At 43.9% G+C, this 16,473-nt stretch overlaps 3 protein-coding genes across 3 annotated transcripts; all 3 read right to left on the bottom strand.

Annotated features, from left to right (window-relative positions):
* Positions 1 to 115: 115 nt before the first annotated feature.
* LOC117842491 (SUMO-activating enzyme subunit 2) lies at positions 116 to 6,060 on the bottom strand. Its single transcript, XM_034722958.2, has 11 exons — positions 5,904 to 6,060; positions 5,702 to 5,791; positions 4,643 to 4,726; positions 4,310 to 4,528; positions 3,557 to 3,658; positions 2,349 to 2,792; positions 2,024 to 2,253; positions 1,607 to 1,706; positions 1,343 to 1,525; positions 1,056 to 1,153; positions 116 to 751 (listed from the first exon to the last, which is right to left on the bottom strand). Exons 1-11 carry the CDS (start codon positions 5,937 to 5,939, stop codon positions 421 to 423), a joined length of 1,917 nt encoding a protein of 638 aa, XP_034578849.1. The 5' UTR covers positions 5,940 to 6,060; the 3' UTR covers positions 116 to 420.
* Positions 6,061 to 8,842: 2,782 nt separating this feature from the next.
* LOC117842493 (peroxidase 70) lies at positions 8,843 to 10,634 on the bottom strand. Its single transcript, XM_034722961.2, has 4 exons — positions 10,227 to 10,634; positions 9,905 to 10,096; positions 9,627 to 9,792; positions 8,843 to 9,451 (listed from the first exon to the last, which is right to left on the bottom strand). The coding sequence occupies exons 1-4, from the start codon at positions 10,455 to 10,457 to the stop codon at positions 9,066 to 9,068; spliced, it is 975 nt and encodes a 324-aa protein (XP_034578852.1). The 5' UTR covers positions 10,458 to 10,634; the 3' UTR covers positions 8,843 to 9,065.
* A 1,149-nt stretch (positions 10,635 to 11,783) lies between these two features.
* LOC117842489 (threonine--tRNA ligase, chloroplastic/mitochondrial 2) lies at positions 11,784 to 15,932 on the bottom strand. Its single transcript, XM_034722956.2, has 8 exons — positions 15,583 to 15,932; positions 15,266 to 15,412; positions 15,035 to 15,182; positions 14,670 to 14,923; positions 13,722 to 14,099; positions 12,932 to 13,240; positions 12,641 to 12,841; positions 11,784 to 12,289 (listed from the first exon to the last, which is right to left on the bottom strand). Exons 1-8 carry the CDS (start codon positions 15,877 to 15,879, stop codon positions 12,029 to 12,031), a joined length of 1,995 nt encoding a protein of 664 aa, XP_034578847.1. The 5' UTR covers positions 15,880 to 15,932; the 3' UTR covers positions 11,784 to 12,028.
* Between the last annotated feature and the right edge of the window lie 541 nt (positions 15,933 to 16,473).

Genomic DNA, 16,473 nt, shown 5'->3' with positions numbered 1-16,473 from the left:
TCACTCGCTGCCTCACTGGCGCTACAAGATCAATGGATTTCTTCAGACCCATAGAAATCCAGTGATCTTGTGGCACCAGTGAGGCAGCAAAGTATTGGTCCAGCCTTCTTAGCGGTTTACCAGGTCACCCCTAACTGAACAAAAATCACTACTAACATAGGACCTTGGCTCATGAGATAAGTGCTATCTTGCAGCAGGCTGTCAGAAGAGCATTAGTTGCTCATGTGCCTAACCACTACAGATTACAATCCTACAAGGCAGTATCTAAGGCCAAAAAAAAGTCCCAGGCATTGTTACCGATATCTCAACATCATCAGCCTAGCACATCACCGCATAGATAAGTTACAAAAGATGTTATGATCAAATAATGTGTTAGCCATGACGTCGGAAGTCAACAGCTGTTATCTCTGGAATGAGTTGCTATTGCAATCTCTTCTTCTTGCCTTGCATCGGGTCCTCATTGAACATAACAATGTCATCATCGTCATCTTCAACGATTTGTGCACTACTAGAACCAACATCTGACTTATTCTGGACATCAAAATTTTCCTGTGACTCTAGTATTTCATTCAGCTTGCGCTTCATTCCAGGTTTCACTGATGCATCCTCGGCGGTACTGTCAACATCATCTGCACTGGATGAAGACGGAACCAATCTTTTGTCACCATTACTGGTAATTTGCTTATCCACTGGACCAGTCCAGCCAGCGAGAACCATTCCATCAGGCTCTTTCTCCTTATCAAACTCATCCCTGCATTGGCCATTCAATAAATGAATACAAGTCGACGTGCAATGTACAGTATTACAACATATAGTTACAATTTCATATCTATAATACACAAAGCAATTTGTTATCCAGTACACTCATTATATATCTAGCATAGAACATTTCTATAAAAGTTAGTCAAATGAGGGTAACAAGTTAAAATAACAGGTGTAGCTCAAGTTTTTTTAAAAGAGTGCAATATACACAGAGAAGCCAACAAGGTTTAAAAAAATGGAACCATGGCAATCATAGGATGCATAGTCAATAGAAAGAAAAGAAAGATATGAACCTTTGTTTGATGTTGATGCTGCATTTTAGCTCCTGCTGGAAATCCTCGACCGTAAGCTTTGTATCATTTACAACTGGAGCTGGAAGTTCCGCCAAAACCTGCAATAATGTATCAACTAAGGTGGTCATAAACACTAAAACACAAATTAAGGCTGCAAACTTAAAAACATGTACCTTAAGGAACACAAACAAGGGTTGCAAACTTTTTTTAAAAAAAAGGAAAGAGAACTTTAGTAAAAACATGGCACAGGGCATATCGATCACTTGTCTTGAACAGTAAGGCAGTACCTTGTCAAGATTTAAAGCATAATTTTCAGCCTCATCCGGCTCCAAACCTTCACCATCCTCAAAAACAAGTGTGGCACCAACCATTACTAAAGGGAGGTTCATTCCAAGTTTGCTTTTTATAACTTTGTCAATGACTTCCCGGAGCTTTGTAGTCTTAGTATTAACCTCCAGAACAAGTGGGGTCTGTTGCATTGAGTTTTAGTTCGTGTTGGTGACAAAGAAAGATATAAAATGAGAATAACAAAACTAGAAAGGCGTAAATACCTCAGAGCAGACATAGCATGATTTATTAGGTTCAAAAGGCTCTACAGGCATCAAGAGCATCTTCCTTGCTGTTGCTGGATGTTCAAGACAATATGACATTCTGTAAAATATGAAATGTTAAGGTACAATACTTTTCTTTTGCCAAAGCCCAAAAACAATTAAGCAACTAAACAAAACAAATAACATAATAATGAGAAAGAAACAAGTTCCATTTGTCTAGAAATTTCACGACTATTAATTCTTTTGAACCTAGAATAAACAGAAAGTAGGCATTTGTTTCAAAAAAGAAGAAACGAAAGTAGGCATTTGTTTCAAAAAAGAAGAAACGAAAGTAGGCATTTTGGAATAAACAGCAATATCTAAGATAGAAATTACCAGCACAAAGACACAAAGTAACAGATTAAGAATGTAGTTTACCTATAGTTCTGATAATCACCCTTTAGCACTTTAATCGCTTCGATGACAATTAGACCAGCTATTATAGCATTGGTAGTTGCCACAGCATGGACTATGTTTCCAGCAACACCTTTAGCTTCAAAAAGGCTATGCAGTGGTATTCCAAAAGAGGAAGCTCTGATATTAGCTGCAGCAGTAACAAACTCAACAGCCAATTGGTCATCCTTGTCGAAAATAAGGTTCCCTATTTCCTGAAAAGACCAAAAAAGATAGCAAAATCTTAATTAGTTTGTAAATAAAAAAACTCTGAAGATGTCATATAACTCAGCACAGAATGTATACAAACCTTCTCCCTTTTCTCAAAAAATAATTTGAAAGCCTCCAAGAAGACTCTTGAATTGTCAGCAAGACTCCATATCTCTTGCGGATTTCTAAGGCCTAGGGACACCATAGCAGATGGTTCCTGCTCCTCATTTTTGTGGTCCTGAGAGCAACCGTTTTGCTGAACAGCATCTTCAGGCAAGGCATCTCTGACATATATTGGATTTGGCCTCCTCCGATTTTTCCAAGTTTCCTCGTTAGCTAAGGCAGTTTCGATGTTGTAGCCAAATACATGATCATATATCCTCTGGGCATAATGCGAAAGATCTTCATCTACATTCCTCTCAAAAACATCAGTTTTTGAACTGCTATCGTCTTTTGAGTGCACATTAAGATCATTATCCTGATTTCTGTCACCAAACAGCTTTGCAAAAAGCAAGTCTTTCGCCCAAACAATGCAGTGAACAAACTGCAAGGGGATGAAATCAGTCATTAATGCTAAAATTGAGGAGCAATCAAATTTTATCATACTATAATGAACATAACTGTAAATGCACAAAAGGTATTATCAAATCCAACAAGGTAACATGCTGATATTTTTTTCTCGAACAAGCAGGAGAGCTTCATATATTTGTATTATAGAGAGAAATAAAGGACCAACCCAGATCCCCACTTTCTCTCAACTAGGAGAGAAGAGGAGGTTGTTGTACAGCAAGAGAGTTAATCACCTGTTACAAGTACAAACACTACCCGCCTGAACTAATCAAACATGGTGTACATGCCGATGTTAAAAGGTTTAGTTGCATCAGAGATGCCAAAAAACATGATGTCTGATAAAGTGATGCACCTATCATGCATACAGATCATTCCTTTTCAATTCTGAGACATGCAATTATGCATAAAGAATACATTGATAAGTCATGTAAACTTCAGTAGAAACATTGAAGTTACTCAAATAGCTATAAATATGGGGAAATAAGCATGCATTTATGCAAACTATGCAACAAATACTCCCTCCTATATTTATTAATAATAATGAAAACTGCATTCCACCATATGTTCAGGCTAACAAAAACCTACAGGTTAGAAAATTGTCTTGCGCAGATACAAGAACACAAAAAAAGGATTTCCTCCAAAAAAAAAGAACACAAAAAAAGGAAAGAGGATATGCAGCATAATACACAGTCCAACAAAAGAAACAAACAAGAAAACTGAGTCAGAAAAGCAAGGAACCTTTGATGGTGTGCTTGTAATTGTGCATACTGGATATGATTTCGGGACAGGCTTTGGCTGACATTCATAGCACTCTGTTTTACCCTTGACATGAACAGTAACCTGCAATATATGGAATGACAAGTAATAAGCAGGGCGTGTTGATTTAGTCTACATTAGTAATATATTTTTAGCACAAGTTATACATACTTATAACAACAAAAGTATAATTAGTCCACTTAGAATACAGCACAAAATGAATTATATATATACTATAATGCAGTGGCTAAATGGTACATTCCAAAATCAATGTGAAATGATTGTATAGCAATATGCTTTCTGGTATTCCATGATCATTGCAAAATTACACAATGTCTAGAGACTAAAATCCTATGAGCAGCTTACACACTATCAAAATCGAATGCAAGCACCATACCTAATTTCATCGCTCATCAAATAATCAGGAGACAAAAAGGGCATGCTAGTCGGGTTTCAGCATCATCTCTCTGGCCACTAGATTTCATTGCAAGGTGTGTACATCTAGAAATGGCTACATGTACTTCCCATGTGGTCTTCTTAACGAAAAATATAAGGCCTAGGCCAAAATTTAGTCCCAGGATCACTGTGTATTTTATGGCAAATGCGCAACATTATAAGGCATGTATCCTCTGTTAATGCACAAAACTACAGAAATACTAATATGAAAAAAAAGAGCTAGAAGAATCCTAGCACAAGTAATTCTGAGAGTGCAACTGTAGTATATGGTCTCCTCACCTGTCCCAAAAAACCAGTAGTACCACTTTCAACCAAAGGAACTTCCGCAGCAAGGCAAAGGCGATTAACATGCCGTCTAGCATCCAAGTTATCAAGACCATTCAGAACCACACTAAATTGCTTGAAGAATTCAACATTGAATGTAGAATCCTTCACGTTTGCATGGTATGGTGTTATATTTATATTTGGCCTAAATTTCAAAACAGCATCTCGAGCAACCTGGCAAAACCAATGGGATAAAACAGCATGAGAAAAGAAAATTACAAGTATGAGGTGAAGACAACAGAACTATTACAGTAATTATATCATTAAACCATCATATAAGCAACTTACTTTGGCTTTTGACTGCCCAACATGACTCTGCCGAAACAAAAATTGTCTATTCAGATTGCTAACTTCAATCGTGTCCAAGTCAATCTGCAAAGAGAGAGATTAAATTATTTGGGTGCACCATCTGAGAGGAAAGAGTCAGATTTTTATTAGTTCCAAGCAATAAGGGAACATGACTTCCACAAAGGCATACTTACAATCTGTCAGAGTTAACAGGGAGATAATAAATCCATAATAGGAGCCAAATGATAGATGGCAAAGAATGAGGAAAATGAACAGATGCAGGAGAATGAATGAGTAATAATTTTATCTCCCTGTGTTATGCCACAAAGAAGTAAGACACGATATCTGTTTCATGTGAAAGGTCTACAATGGGATGGAAATAATATATGCCGAATTTTTTGGGGGTGGTTGCTACAAATTCAGAATCACTTTATCACCCTGTTCTATGCCAAATGCGTGAGATACTAGTTTTGTTCATCCAATAAAATAACGAGAACAAGAGTCATAAACAGCTGCCCAAAAATAATAACCATGGGCAGCTGTTTATCCTAAACACATTGATTTGTGTAGTTTTAGTTACCTGGCAAGGACTAGAATGTGTCCATACATAAACTGCTTATAAAAAAATCAACCATATGGAATTAATGTAACAATTGAAACTTTCCTTAACAAAAATTAAAAAAATAAGCACCAGGACAGGAAAGGATCAGCAGGAGAAGTGCAAGATGCTTAGCATAATTCTAACAAGGGGTGACCTAAAATGCAATACACCCCCACCAAGCACAGCTGCAGGTAAGAGCACTAAAGTCCTCAGCACTACATATGTACTCCAGCAGTGCAGTGGATTGCGAGCTCGTGGATTCAACTGTACACGGCCGGCCACTTCTCAGCTCTGGGTCAACGCTATCCCTATAATAGATCCCACCAGCCCGTACCACACCAGCTAACGGATGCGCCTCTATCTACAGCTCGGAAGCCCAACTCGAGCAACGCGAGACAGCAACCCTAGACCCACGGGGTCGAGCAGAAACAGCGAGGAAGCGAGCGGCAGGTACTCACGATGTGTACGTCGCTGAATCCAGAGAGCGCGAGCGTCTTGAGCAGCTCGCAGCCGATGCCTCCCGCCCCGACCATCAGCACCTTCGCCGCCTGCATCGCCGCGCCGACACGAGCACGCACACCACGAAAACGAATACCAAATCAGCCCCGCGCGCAGGCGAATCCTGAATTCGGCAGGAACAACGAGGGCCCCGCCACTCACCTTGACGGCCTCCTCCGAGGACGCGGCGGCGGCCATGGGGGCGCGCGGGAGGGGAGCGGCGGCGGGGGCGAGGGTTTTGAGTGAGGTGGGGTTTGGGGGCGGATGGGAATTTGGGGGGAGAGGGAGAGGCGGTTTGGGGCGAGGGAGACGAGGAGGGGGCGGCGGGCTGCGGAAAGGGAGCGAAGCGTCGTGGAAACTGAGGGGGACGGCCGGGTGGCTGCCTCGCTGGTCGTCAGTTCCCCGTCCCCCGGCTCGATCCCTCTGGATTCGGGGAGGAGGAGGGGATCCGACGCGCCTGCTGCCTTTGCTCGCTGCCGGAGGAGTTGTGGTTTCACACGAGCTGGTGGTGTGGCGGCGGCTGTTTGACCTTCTCGCGTGTCATGGGCTTCTGACTGAGTTGGGCCCAGGGAAATCGATCGGGTAGCCATCATTCTTGCCATGCTGTCAAATATTTTCTTTCCATCTGTTTATCATTCTCTTCTCCAAGAAAACTTGTTTAAAAGAGTCGTACATGGCATATACGTTAGTTGCTCTTTTAAAACAAAAATGTTGAATTTCTTTCTCGAAAAGACTCCCTCGGTTTCCATTCCAAATAGAGTACATGAAAAATCTCTGAGTCCTCGTACTAATTTTTGCGGGAATCCCGTTTGCCATGTGAACGCGCTTGAGCAGGAGTATTAGTTATCTTTTCCAGCTCTTCTCTTCACCTTCTATAATGTTTCTTCATTCCTTTTGCCACTCTATTCTTCGTCATGCTTATAAGAATATATAAACGTACTCATATTTCTATATTAAATTTTGCCATCTATTTGAATTTTGTTGCTCCGAACAGGTTTTGTACAAAACGTAGTTGAACAGATCGTTTTGAAAAAAAAATGAACAAGATTTTGCCAAGAAGTTGAACGTCTACAAAGTTTTTAAAATATAAAATGTCTTCCCTGAAAAATTATAATGCGTACAAGTTGTACGAAAACTATGCACAAAAGTTACGTGAATAAGTAGCACTTTTTTCCCTTCTGCACCCTAGTCACGAAACAAAGCGCCAGTTCGCTAGTAGGAAAAATGTTATGCTGCCACTACATGTGCAAGAATATGCCCCCTCCCCCCTAAAAAAAGGAAGCACAATCGTTGATCTCTAATCTCCACTCCGTAGAGATCATTAGCAAGCATTTGTATATCTTTTGATCAGCAACACCCTTTTGTTTCTTCATGCGACCTGTTATGGTTTATTTACCATCACAAAGTGAAAAGGATCTTTTCCTGAGAGATTCTGTTTGATGATAGTGATATAATATTGCCATTTTCTTACCATGCAGTAACCCAAAGATCAACCAAATTGGTGGTCTTGTAGAATCACCGGCTATGAACTATGTGTTACTATGGCTTAGAGCAACTTCAAAAGACTGCTAATGTTACCCCTAATACCTTCTTTAAGGGAAAAAAAAAGAGAAAAAAAGAACTCCAATAGTTCACCTAAAACTCCCCTAAAAGATTGGGGGCGCGAACCCCCCCTCGCCACGCATACATTCACGACGCGCAGTCTTCCCCGATCCGCCCCCTCCCCCGACCTCTTTCCCGCGCGCGTTTTTTCCCGAGCGCGCGCACCAGGGCACCGGCCGCCGCGCCGTGGCCACCCCGCAGCGCCGGCCAGCCGCGCACTGGCTGCCCCATGCCGCGCGCCGCCCCAGGTACAAGTGCCGCAAGGTCGCCATCCTCCTCAGCTATTGATGGTACTGATGCTCCCGTGGAGGAGCTTCGGGTGTGAGGGATTGGAGGGAGGTGGCCGGAGTGGAGCTGATTTTGCCGGCGGAGGAGCTCCAGGCAGTAGAGTAATGGCAGGCGGAGAAATTAAAATCCCCGACGAGGAGAAGCTTGGGCGGGCCTTGGATGGCGTCGCGATGGTGACTAGTGAGGTGAAGGGGGTGTGGGTGGTGTCAATTGGGCTACGACGGCGCGTGGCCGGGGTATTGCGTCGGCGAGCAGAGGTACTCAGGGCTTGGTTCTTGCGGGGAAGAAGAAGAGGAATGGAGGGGGGAGAGTAGGGAAGGGCGCGTCGGGTTAAAGGGAAGGGGCACGACGAGGGCGAGCGAGATCCCAGACGAGTTGCTCCCCGGTTGGGGGAGGCGCGTCGTCGGTCGGGAATCGTGCGAGCACGTGGCAGAGCTTCTCTGCATCAGGGAGGTGGGCAGGTCAAGTAAATGGGCTCAATTATGACAATATGGTCTTTTTTGAATTATTGGGGGTAGTTTTTAGCGTTCTGCTGTGAGCTGATATGTTTTTTGGGGAAAAAAATTTTAGCATGACCCCCAATACCTCGTCTTGGGGGAGAATTTTTTGAGAAACTCTTGGAGTTGCTCTTGCCCCCCTCCCCACCCCACCCCACCCAAAAAAAACTCCTAGTCATGTTAATAAAATTGATGCTTATATTAAGAAGAATTATGAAGATAAGGAAAAACAAAACCACCCCATAACGCTTTGAAGACATTGGTGCGACCATTTAGATAGGGGAGATGGAGGAAAATATGGTGTAGCGTCTTGATCGATTGGTTAAGATGTAGACTCGTAAGGACAAGTCGAAACATCGTATTTTTAACTGCTAGTTTCACTAATGCTTTGTATCTTATCGTATTCTCCTAAGTTTCCATGCCATGTGAAATCATATAAAGATCCCGTGTGATCCATCCACTAAATTTTAGTTGGCTAACTTTAGCTGAGATGGATCCAAACACCCCTAACTAAAGTTTAGCTGATTAAACAGGATCATAGAAGGTACAACTATCTCAATAGATAGCGTCATAGGTTGTTAAATTAATTTACTACAGATTCAATCTCTCATATATGCAAGAGTGTGCACGCAATTAACATCACTTGATTCCCCATAATCGTTCTTACTTTTAAACATGATCAAATACACAATTTATTTTCACACTAAGGCCCTCTTTCGAATGGAGAATTTCATAGAAGTTTTACGATATCTTTACAGGATAATTTTAATTCCCATATGATTTGGTGGGAAACCCCGCGTTGTATATAAGGGGGCTATAGTCTTTATGATCATATACATTCATACGTTACAAATAAAAAAAGTGCACGCGGCGGACCCCAACAAAAAATTGCAGTTGATGATACTCGCAATGCTGCCGTATACTTCGTTTCTGGTAGCTAGTTCACCCTCCGACAGTTGCGCCGGATCTGCCCGCTGCTCCCAGTCAGGACACCAATGCCGCTCATCCTCACCATGCCCGCCGCGAAGTCGCTACTGAACTGTGCCGGGCTTGCCGCGTAGCTCCTGACCAGGGCGTCCGTGGAGCCGCCATTGAACAGCTCCTGGTCGGAGTGCAGCAGCCCGCGCTGCGCGACCAGGTTACCATAGTACGCGTTGTCGAACGCGTTCGGCGAGGTCGCGTCGAGCGGCGCGCTCGCGCCGCCGCCGCCGGCCGCCGGGCAGCCGGCCCTCAGCGACGCCGCGAAGGCGGCGTTGATGTCGGTGTCGTTGTAGATCCTGCCCCGGTAGTTCTGGCACTGCGCCTGCCCCATCGTGTGGGCTCCTGCATTAACGCGGCGCTCGCGTGTCAGTGACCAGGATGCTTTCTTTACTGGTGCCAAACTGCCGTGAGGCACGGGGAATTTGTTAGTTGAATGGTCATGTCGGTGACCATCATGCCACGACAGCACCGTGCTCGTGCGCTGTGGTGATGACTGATGAGACGGTGAGGAACGCACCAGACAGAGCGACCATGTCGGTGCTGCTCAGGCCTTTCCTGGCGAACGCGGCGAGCAGGGTGCTGAGGCTGGACGCCGGAGAGGGGAGGTCGGTGTTCGCGGTGGAGAGGCTCGCCGTGGTGGAGTCCCTCCTGCCGAGCGGCACCGTCCACGATGGCCCTCCAAGCTGCACGCGCAACGTTCCAGTACATGTACGTCAAGCGAACGTTCACGATTCACAGGAGTGCTCGGTGAAATACCGCTCTTGGGTTGCATGATTGGGTGGTGGATCATCGTACCGCGACGACAGAGTCACGAGCGGCGACGGCGAGGATGTCGGCGCACGACACGGTGCGCGGGCACAGCGCCTCCAGCAGGGCCTTGATGGTGTCGATGACGCCGAACCCCCTCAGCGACCCCGCGTTCGGGCCCGCGCCCTTCTCCCCGGTGAAGTTGCCCGTGTCGTCGAGCAGAACGGACGCGTCGCAGCCCTGGGGCACGTACAGACAGACACACACGCAGAGCCCGTCACATGAACTGTTCACAAAGATTTGTACACCCAGATCGACATGGCACATGCCGGCGAGCCGAGCGTTGCAGTGAACCTAGTACTGGACTTGCCTGCACGAAGCAGTCGTGGAAGTGGAGCCGGAGCAGGGAGCCGGCCGTGCGCCGGTCCAGCAGCACGGCCGCCCTCACGGCGGTCTTGATGGTGACGAGCGCGGCGGGGCACGACGAGGCGTAGAACGTCGGCGACAGCTGAGCCCGTGCGGCGGCGACCACCGTGGCCAGCGCCACGAACAGTGAGAGCTTGGAGTGGCGAAAGCGTTGGCTGCTGCGCGAAGCAGACATGAATGAGCAAGTAATAAACCCCTGCAGACAGCAGACTGAGCACTCGCTCCTGAACTCAAACGTGTCTGCAAGACTGCGATGCTTTGAGTTTCTTGTGTGTTTTGGAATGCCTGCAGTGCAGGCAGCGTTATAAATAGGCTAGATCCGGCCAGAGTGAGAGCAGCTTTGCCTTTAACTTGCTGGGCTTCGTTGGACCTGTCCATGCTTTTGGTTCATTCAATCAGGCAAATCGAAGATCCTATCGGCTGAATTATTTGATGCAAAGTTCTTTTGGGCAATCAGCACAATCACTGTCAGTACAGCCCTTGTTTACTTGGGAAGTTGGGAGGTGCCAAATTGGCATTTTGCCATAAATGCGACACTGTAGCGTTTCGTTTGTATTTGTGAATTATTGTCCAAATATTGACTAATTAGGCTCAAAAGATTCGTCTCGCAAAGTACAACAAAACTGTGCAATTAGTTTTTGATTTCGTCTACATTTAGTACTCCATGCATGTACCGCAAGTTTGATGTGATGGGGAATCTTCTTTTTGCATAGTGTCAAAGTTGGGAGTTTTGTAGGAAGTAAACAAGGGCCAAGTTTCATTGTTTCACATGCCTGAACTATGAACCCTGAACAACCGAACACTTGCCATTTTAACTGAGAACTTCATCATTCTTTTTTTCAAAAAAAAAAAACTTCATCCTTCTTTTTACCCCCGATCACTTCCCTTCGATTGTCGGCCTACGACAAAAAGTTTGCAATACACTATAGACAAAAAAGCTAATGTTAATCCTACTAAAAAATAATCTTGGCCTGATGAATCACATTCCTTCTCACTGAAAAAGATTGGTGGTGAGCATGCTTTGAGCTCAATAGTGAGACCTGAATCAAGTTCCTTCAGCTACAAGATATGCCCAATTGGTTGGTGCACGGGTTTCAGGTTTCTTAACACTATCTTAATACATGCTTTAGAGGTTCTCTTTGCTTTAATGCTGTAGCTGACCCACACATTCCCCTTGCTGCACTCACAAAGATTGATTGGTTCGCACATCGATCTCATTGCCAACTTGAAGTGTGCTTGGGGATATGATGCCAGAGGCTGAAGGACAGGACACCCATTAGTGGAGCTGTTTCGCATAAATCCAAAATGCATTTTGTAGCACGATGAGCATCATTGCTCCACCGTGTCATTGTTGCACACTTTTTATTTCAAAGTTCAAACATATCTGTAGGTCTTTGAAGTGTAGAATCCTTTGAACCCGAGGATGACCTAACTGTAAAAAAGATGCACGAAAATTAGCATCACAATCATCGGGTGGAGGCGGACCAAGCAATGGTACTCGTGGCAGTGATCACGACCTGGACGTGTTAACTAAGCATCCCTTGCAGTCAAAATGTACAGAGTTCAGAGTAGTATGTTGGATTTCTGTAAGAGAGATGCTGTGACCTGTGGTGACAACTATGCACAAAAATTGTTGGATCTGCTCCTGCAGACCTCACCTGTCATTTTTCTTTGTGGGAACAGATCTATGTGCAGAGGATCTAATGCTCTACAATATGGACTAAAACCTTTAGTGAATCGAAGGATTTACAACGAAGATTTGTTTGCAACAGCAAGTTGAAGTCTGGTGATGAATTCATCAACAGGCATCGTACCGATCTCCCCATTGTGCCTGGACCTGATAGTTAGGGTCCTCGCCTGAACTTCTTTAGGACCAACAACTGCCATGAGTGGCACCTTTTGTGTTTCAGCATTCCTTATTAGCTTTGGTAGGCGCTCTCCATGGCAAACTTCAACACGGAACCCTCTTGATTTGAGTTCTGAGGCCACCTCATTACAGTATTGCAACTGAAAATATGAAACCAAGATGTCATGATTTCATAAATGATACTAAGGCAAACTTCTATCTGATCTAAAAAACATCTCTTCAATTGAAAGGTAACCAGAAAAGGGAAGAGCAGTTGTACAAGAGACAAAAGAGAATCGGGACTCATGACAATTAAGGGTGCTGTTTTTTTTAAAAAAAAATTATAACGCTCCTACATGAAATCAGCCAAGAACGGATCTGACCTCTTGTATTGGGTTGTTCATGCGTTTTTTTAAACTCCATGTTTTATGTAATCCAGAATATCAGTGAACATATGCTTTCATTTTTAATATTCATGAAGGGAAATGCAATGCAAAGCAGATGAATCAAACCTCATTGTCTGTCACAGGTAGAATACGTGCTTGGGTTGGTGCAAGCCAAAGTGGAAAATCACCAGCGTAGTGTTCAATCAGGACACCAAAGAAGCGCTCCAAAGACCCAAGGACAGCTCTATGAATCATGATAGGTCGCTTTTTCTCACTATTTGAATCGACATAAGTAATGTCAAACCGTTCAGGCAAATTGAAATCAACCTATAACATATATGAAAAATAGAGAGTTAGTATATCCTATTTTTTCTGTTCAGATAATACCTCTTATCCCAAGAAAAATATATAACTTACCTGCACAGTGGAGCATTGCCATTTCCTTCCAAGAGCATCCTCAATTTTTAGATCAATTTTTGGACCATAAAAAGCACCTCCACCTTCATCAACTTTGTATTCCCAACCTTTATCATCCAACGCGTTCTTCAGAGCAATCGTTGCCTTTTCCCATATGTCATCACTGCCAACAGATTTTTCTGGCCTGGTTGAAAGATTTATCTCATAATACTTAAAGCCAAACTGTCCTAATATTTGCTCAGTTAGATCAAGAACACCTCTGATTTCATCTTGTATCTGATCCTCCAGACAAAATATATGGGCATCATCCTACATAAATAGAAATATTTAAAAACAATACCAGGAGCAGTTTTGAACCTTATATTGTGGCAGAGTAAAACTAGTAGCAACCATCTAGTGTTATGGTTGTAAGGTTTTTAGCAAAATGTAACAGAGTAGAGTATCCATATTCCATAACTGAAGGATATTACATGTTTAAAAGGAACATAAAGAACTTGGGTGTCAGAATCTCTGCTATATTTCTTTGAAATAGAAAGATGTCACTCTATGGACTGTTGCCTGCATCTAATCTAATAGCTTAAACACACAAAAAGAATAAAAAAGCCCAAAAAGTAGTACAGAGGACGGAAGCATTTATCATTCAAAAAGGAAAAAAGAAGAAGGCCACCTTTACCATTGTTCATGTTATCTAGTGATGGCCAAAAAAAAACTGAAAAGCAAGAAAAAATATATCATGATTTCCATCAGAAAAAGAATCAGCAGTATGAGGGAATTAGAAGAAAGGAAACACCTGCGTAAACCCTCTTACACGGAATAGCCCGTGCAGACTACCAGATAGTTCATATCTGTAAACAGTTCCAAGCTCTGCCACTCTGATAGGAAAATCCCTGTATGAATGCAGTTTTCTCTTGTATACCAAAATGTGGTAAGGGCAATTCATGGGCCGCAGTTGATACATCTCATCTTCAACATCCATTTGATTGTACATATTCTCTTTATAGAAATCTATATGCCCACTGATTTTCCAAAGATCGGCCTTTGCAACATGAGGAGTGTATAGTAGATCATAACCATGTTGCAAATGAATATGTTTCCATGAGTCTTCTAAAATATGTCTGATGATAGCACCTTTTGGATGCCAAAATACTAAACCACCGCCAGCATCTTCCTGATAAATATTAAAATATACATAGGTTACAGTCATTATTAACAAAAAGAAGACCATTTATGCATGTATGCAAGTCATATTGATGAGTTAAATCTGGATACCTATGTCATAGAGTAGTAATGTTAAACCAAGGACATGGACAATATGGTGTTGGCATTGGAAATAACAGCGAATGGTATGAACTGAACATCAATAGATGTTGCAAATGCAGAGCTGCAATCAAATGAAGTTGTGCTACGACTCTAGTTGAAACATGGTAAGGCCAGCCAGAGTGAAGGGATCATTTTTTTCTTCAAGGCCCTACCACTATTTTTTAAAAAAAAGCACCAATGAGCCATTACGATATTCTGGACTAGATTTTGTTCACCATGTTCTACTTAGATATATACAATACATGAAAGCTACACAGAAACCACCAGAAATTTAAGGGTTGAAGAGCAACAAAACGTAAAATCTGTATCGTTCTAGGTTGATGGAAAGGTTGAGGTTGTCATCACTAATGAATCGCTAGTTAGTATTTACAATTATATAATTCCTCAGAAGTCAGAAATGATAGGCACAAGATTGTACCTGTATAGAGAACAGATCAAGGTCCTGACCCAGTCGCCGATGATCTCGGCGCTTGGCCTCCTCCTTAAAGTGGATGTAAGTCTTCAATTGATCTTCATTCTCCCATGCAGTCCCATATATTCTTTGTAGCATTTGGTTTTTCTCATTACCTCTCCAGTAAGCACCAGCAACAGATTCAAGCTCAACAGCCTTTCTGTCTATTTTTCCAGTGGACTCCACATGAGGACCGGCACAGAGATCCCACCACTCTTCTCCTACAGGACACAGCAGATATCATCAATACATGTTAGAATAAACCAATCGTTACGGATATTAAGCACCAGACGAGTTACTAGCTAGACATAAATGAACAGTAGCACACTAACCAATGTGGTATATTGTAATAGGTTCTTCCTTAATGCTCTCCAAAATCTCCAACTTATAGGGCTCGTTGAGTGCTTCGATCCTCTTCTGAGCTTCTTCCCGGGACACCTCCTCCCTCACCAACGGGAGATTTTTTCGGATGATCCGATCCTATCAACATACCACAGTGACATATCAAATACTAGACATTTCCGTTCAATTCACTTGTGCTCAGGCTAGAAATGCAGGCTCACCATCTCCTTCTTGATCTTCTTAAGGTCCTTGTCAGTCAATGGTTCCATGTCGAAGTCATAGTAGAACCCATTGTCTATCCAGGGACCTATGGTCACCTTGGAGTTGGGGAACAGCTTCTGGACAGCCATGGCCATCACATGGGCGCACTACAGCAACAATCGTGCAAGACAATTACATGCTCATATTTTTTTAATGAGACACAATTTGAACAGGAAACGGATTGGCAGGGTTTTTATGGAAACTGAAACCAAATTAACCATGCAATTATGCCAGTTCAAGCACTGTAACGGAGGGAGAGAACGGGTAGAAACAATACGGTGTGCCGGATGCGCAGCAGGCGCTCGGAGGATTCGTTGGTGGGGAGCACCACCCTCTCCTGCTCCTCCGCATCGTTAGTCGGGGCCGCGGCCGCCTCTTCTACCGGTGGCGAGGGTGAGGCGGTGGAGGAGGACCGCACCACGGTGTACGGGAGCCTGCGGGGGGAGCCGGGTTTGCGGGGAGGGAACCCAAGCAGGGAGGTGGCCGCGGCTGCTGGACGGTGGCGCGGCGACGAGGGGAAGAGCGCGCGGCGGTGGGGGTGGGAGCGGAGAAAGGGGGCGGAGGGTGCCGCCATTTGGCCCGGGCGACGCCGAGCTCGGGGAGCGTGTGGCGGGTGTTCCCTCCTCTTTGGCACGTTACCCGTTTGGACTGTGGATATTGTTGTGGCTGAACCAGGGCACTGTTCCTTCCTGCCTAGCAAACAACCAAGAGCGATATTAGACAGCGCCGATGACTGGCCTGGGTCTTCTCGTGCGGCTTCAGCTGAAACCTTTGGTCAAAAATGACTCCACTTTTGGAGCACTAAAGGAGCCGGAGTCATTTTATATGAAAAAAGCGGAGCTAAAAAAAATAGCTCCTCCTCATTTAGAGGAGACGGAGCTTTACCCAAAGGGCTTAAATCCACAAACCAAACAAAACATGAACCGTCAATGTTCCCGCGAGATGCAGATGAATGAGAGAACAGATGCCCAAACACCCATGTGGAGAGGCACGTGGAGAGATATGAACTTATGTTGAACCACTTAACAAGTCTATGAACCTAAAAATGTATTTTCGGAGTTCGTGGACTAAGTAACTCCGTGGACTAAGTAACTTACAAATTGGACTGAGTAACTTACAAATTGATGGACCTCCGTTTCAAGCGTGAGGCAGCACACATAACCATTTT

This window comes from Setaria viridis, chromosome 2 (assembly GCF_005286985.2).
Source record: "Setaria viridis chromosome 2, Setaria_viridis_v4.0, whole genome shotgun sequence".
NCBI classification, from domain to species: Eukaryota; Viridiplantae; Streptophyta; class Magnoliopsida; order Poales; family Poaceae; genus Setaria; species Setaria viridis.
Note: the sequence above shows the minus strand (reverse complement) of the source record. Positions and strands in the feature narration are given on the sequence as shown.

Excerpts from the sequence above, each read along its gene's own strand:
- LOC117842491 (XM_034722958.2), bottom strand. The coding sequence starts at position 5,939 with ATGGCCGCCGCCGCGTCCTCGGAGGAGGCCGTCAAG. Across the intron at positions 2,254-2,348 it reads TTTTTGAGAAAAGGGAGAAG|GAAATAGGGAACCTTATTTT; the intron begins GTTTGTATACAT and ends TGGTCTTTTCAG. Across the intron at positions 1,154-1,342 it reads ATGCTTTAAATCTTGACAAG|GTTTTGGCGGAACTTCCAGC; the intron begins GTACTGCCTTAC and ends ACATTATTGCAG.
- LOC117842493 (XM_034722961.2), bottom strand. The coding sequence starts at position 10,457 with ATGTCTGCTTCGCGCAGCAGCCAACGCTTTCGCCACTCCAAGCTCTCA. Across the intron at positions 10,097-10,226 it reads TCCACGACTGCTTCGTGCAG|GGCTGCGACGCGTCCGTTCT; the intron begins GCAAGTCCAGTA and ends TACGTGCCCCAG. Across the intron at positions 9,452-9,626 it reads CGACATGGTCGCTCTGTCTG|GAGCCCACACGATGGGGCAG; the intron begins GTGCGTTCCTCA and ends GCGTTAATGCAG.
- LOC117842489 (XM_034722956.2), bottom strand. The coding sequence starts at position 15,879 with ATGGCGGCACCCTCCGCCCCCTTTCTCCGCTCCCACCCCCACCGCCGC. Across the intron at positions 14,100-14,669 it reads TTGATCTGTTCTCTATACAG|GAAGATGCTGGCGGTGGTTT; the intron begins GTACAATCTTGT and ends AATATTTATCAG. Across the intron at positions 12,290-12,640 it reads TACCTGTGACAGACAATGAG|TTGCAATACTGTAATGAGGT; the intron begins GTTTGATTCATC and ends TCATATTTTCAG.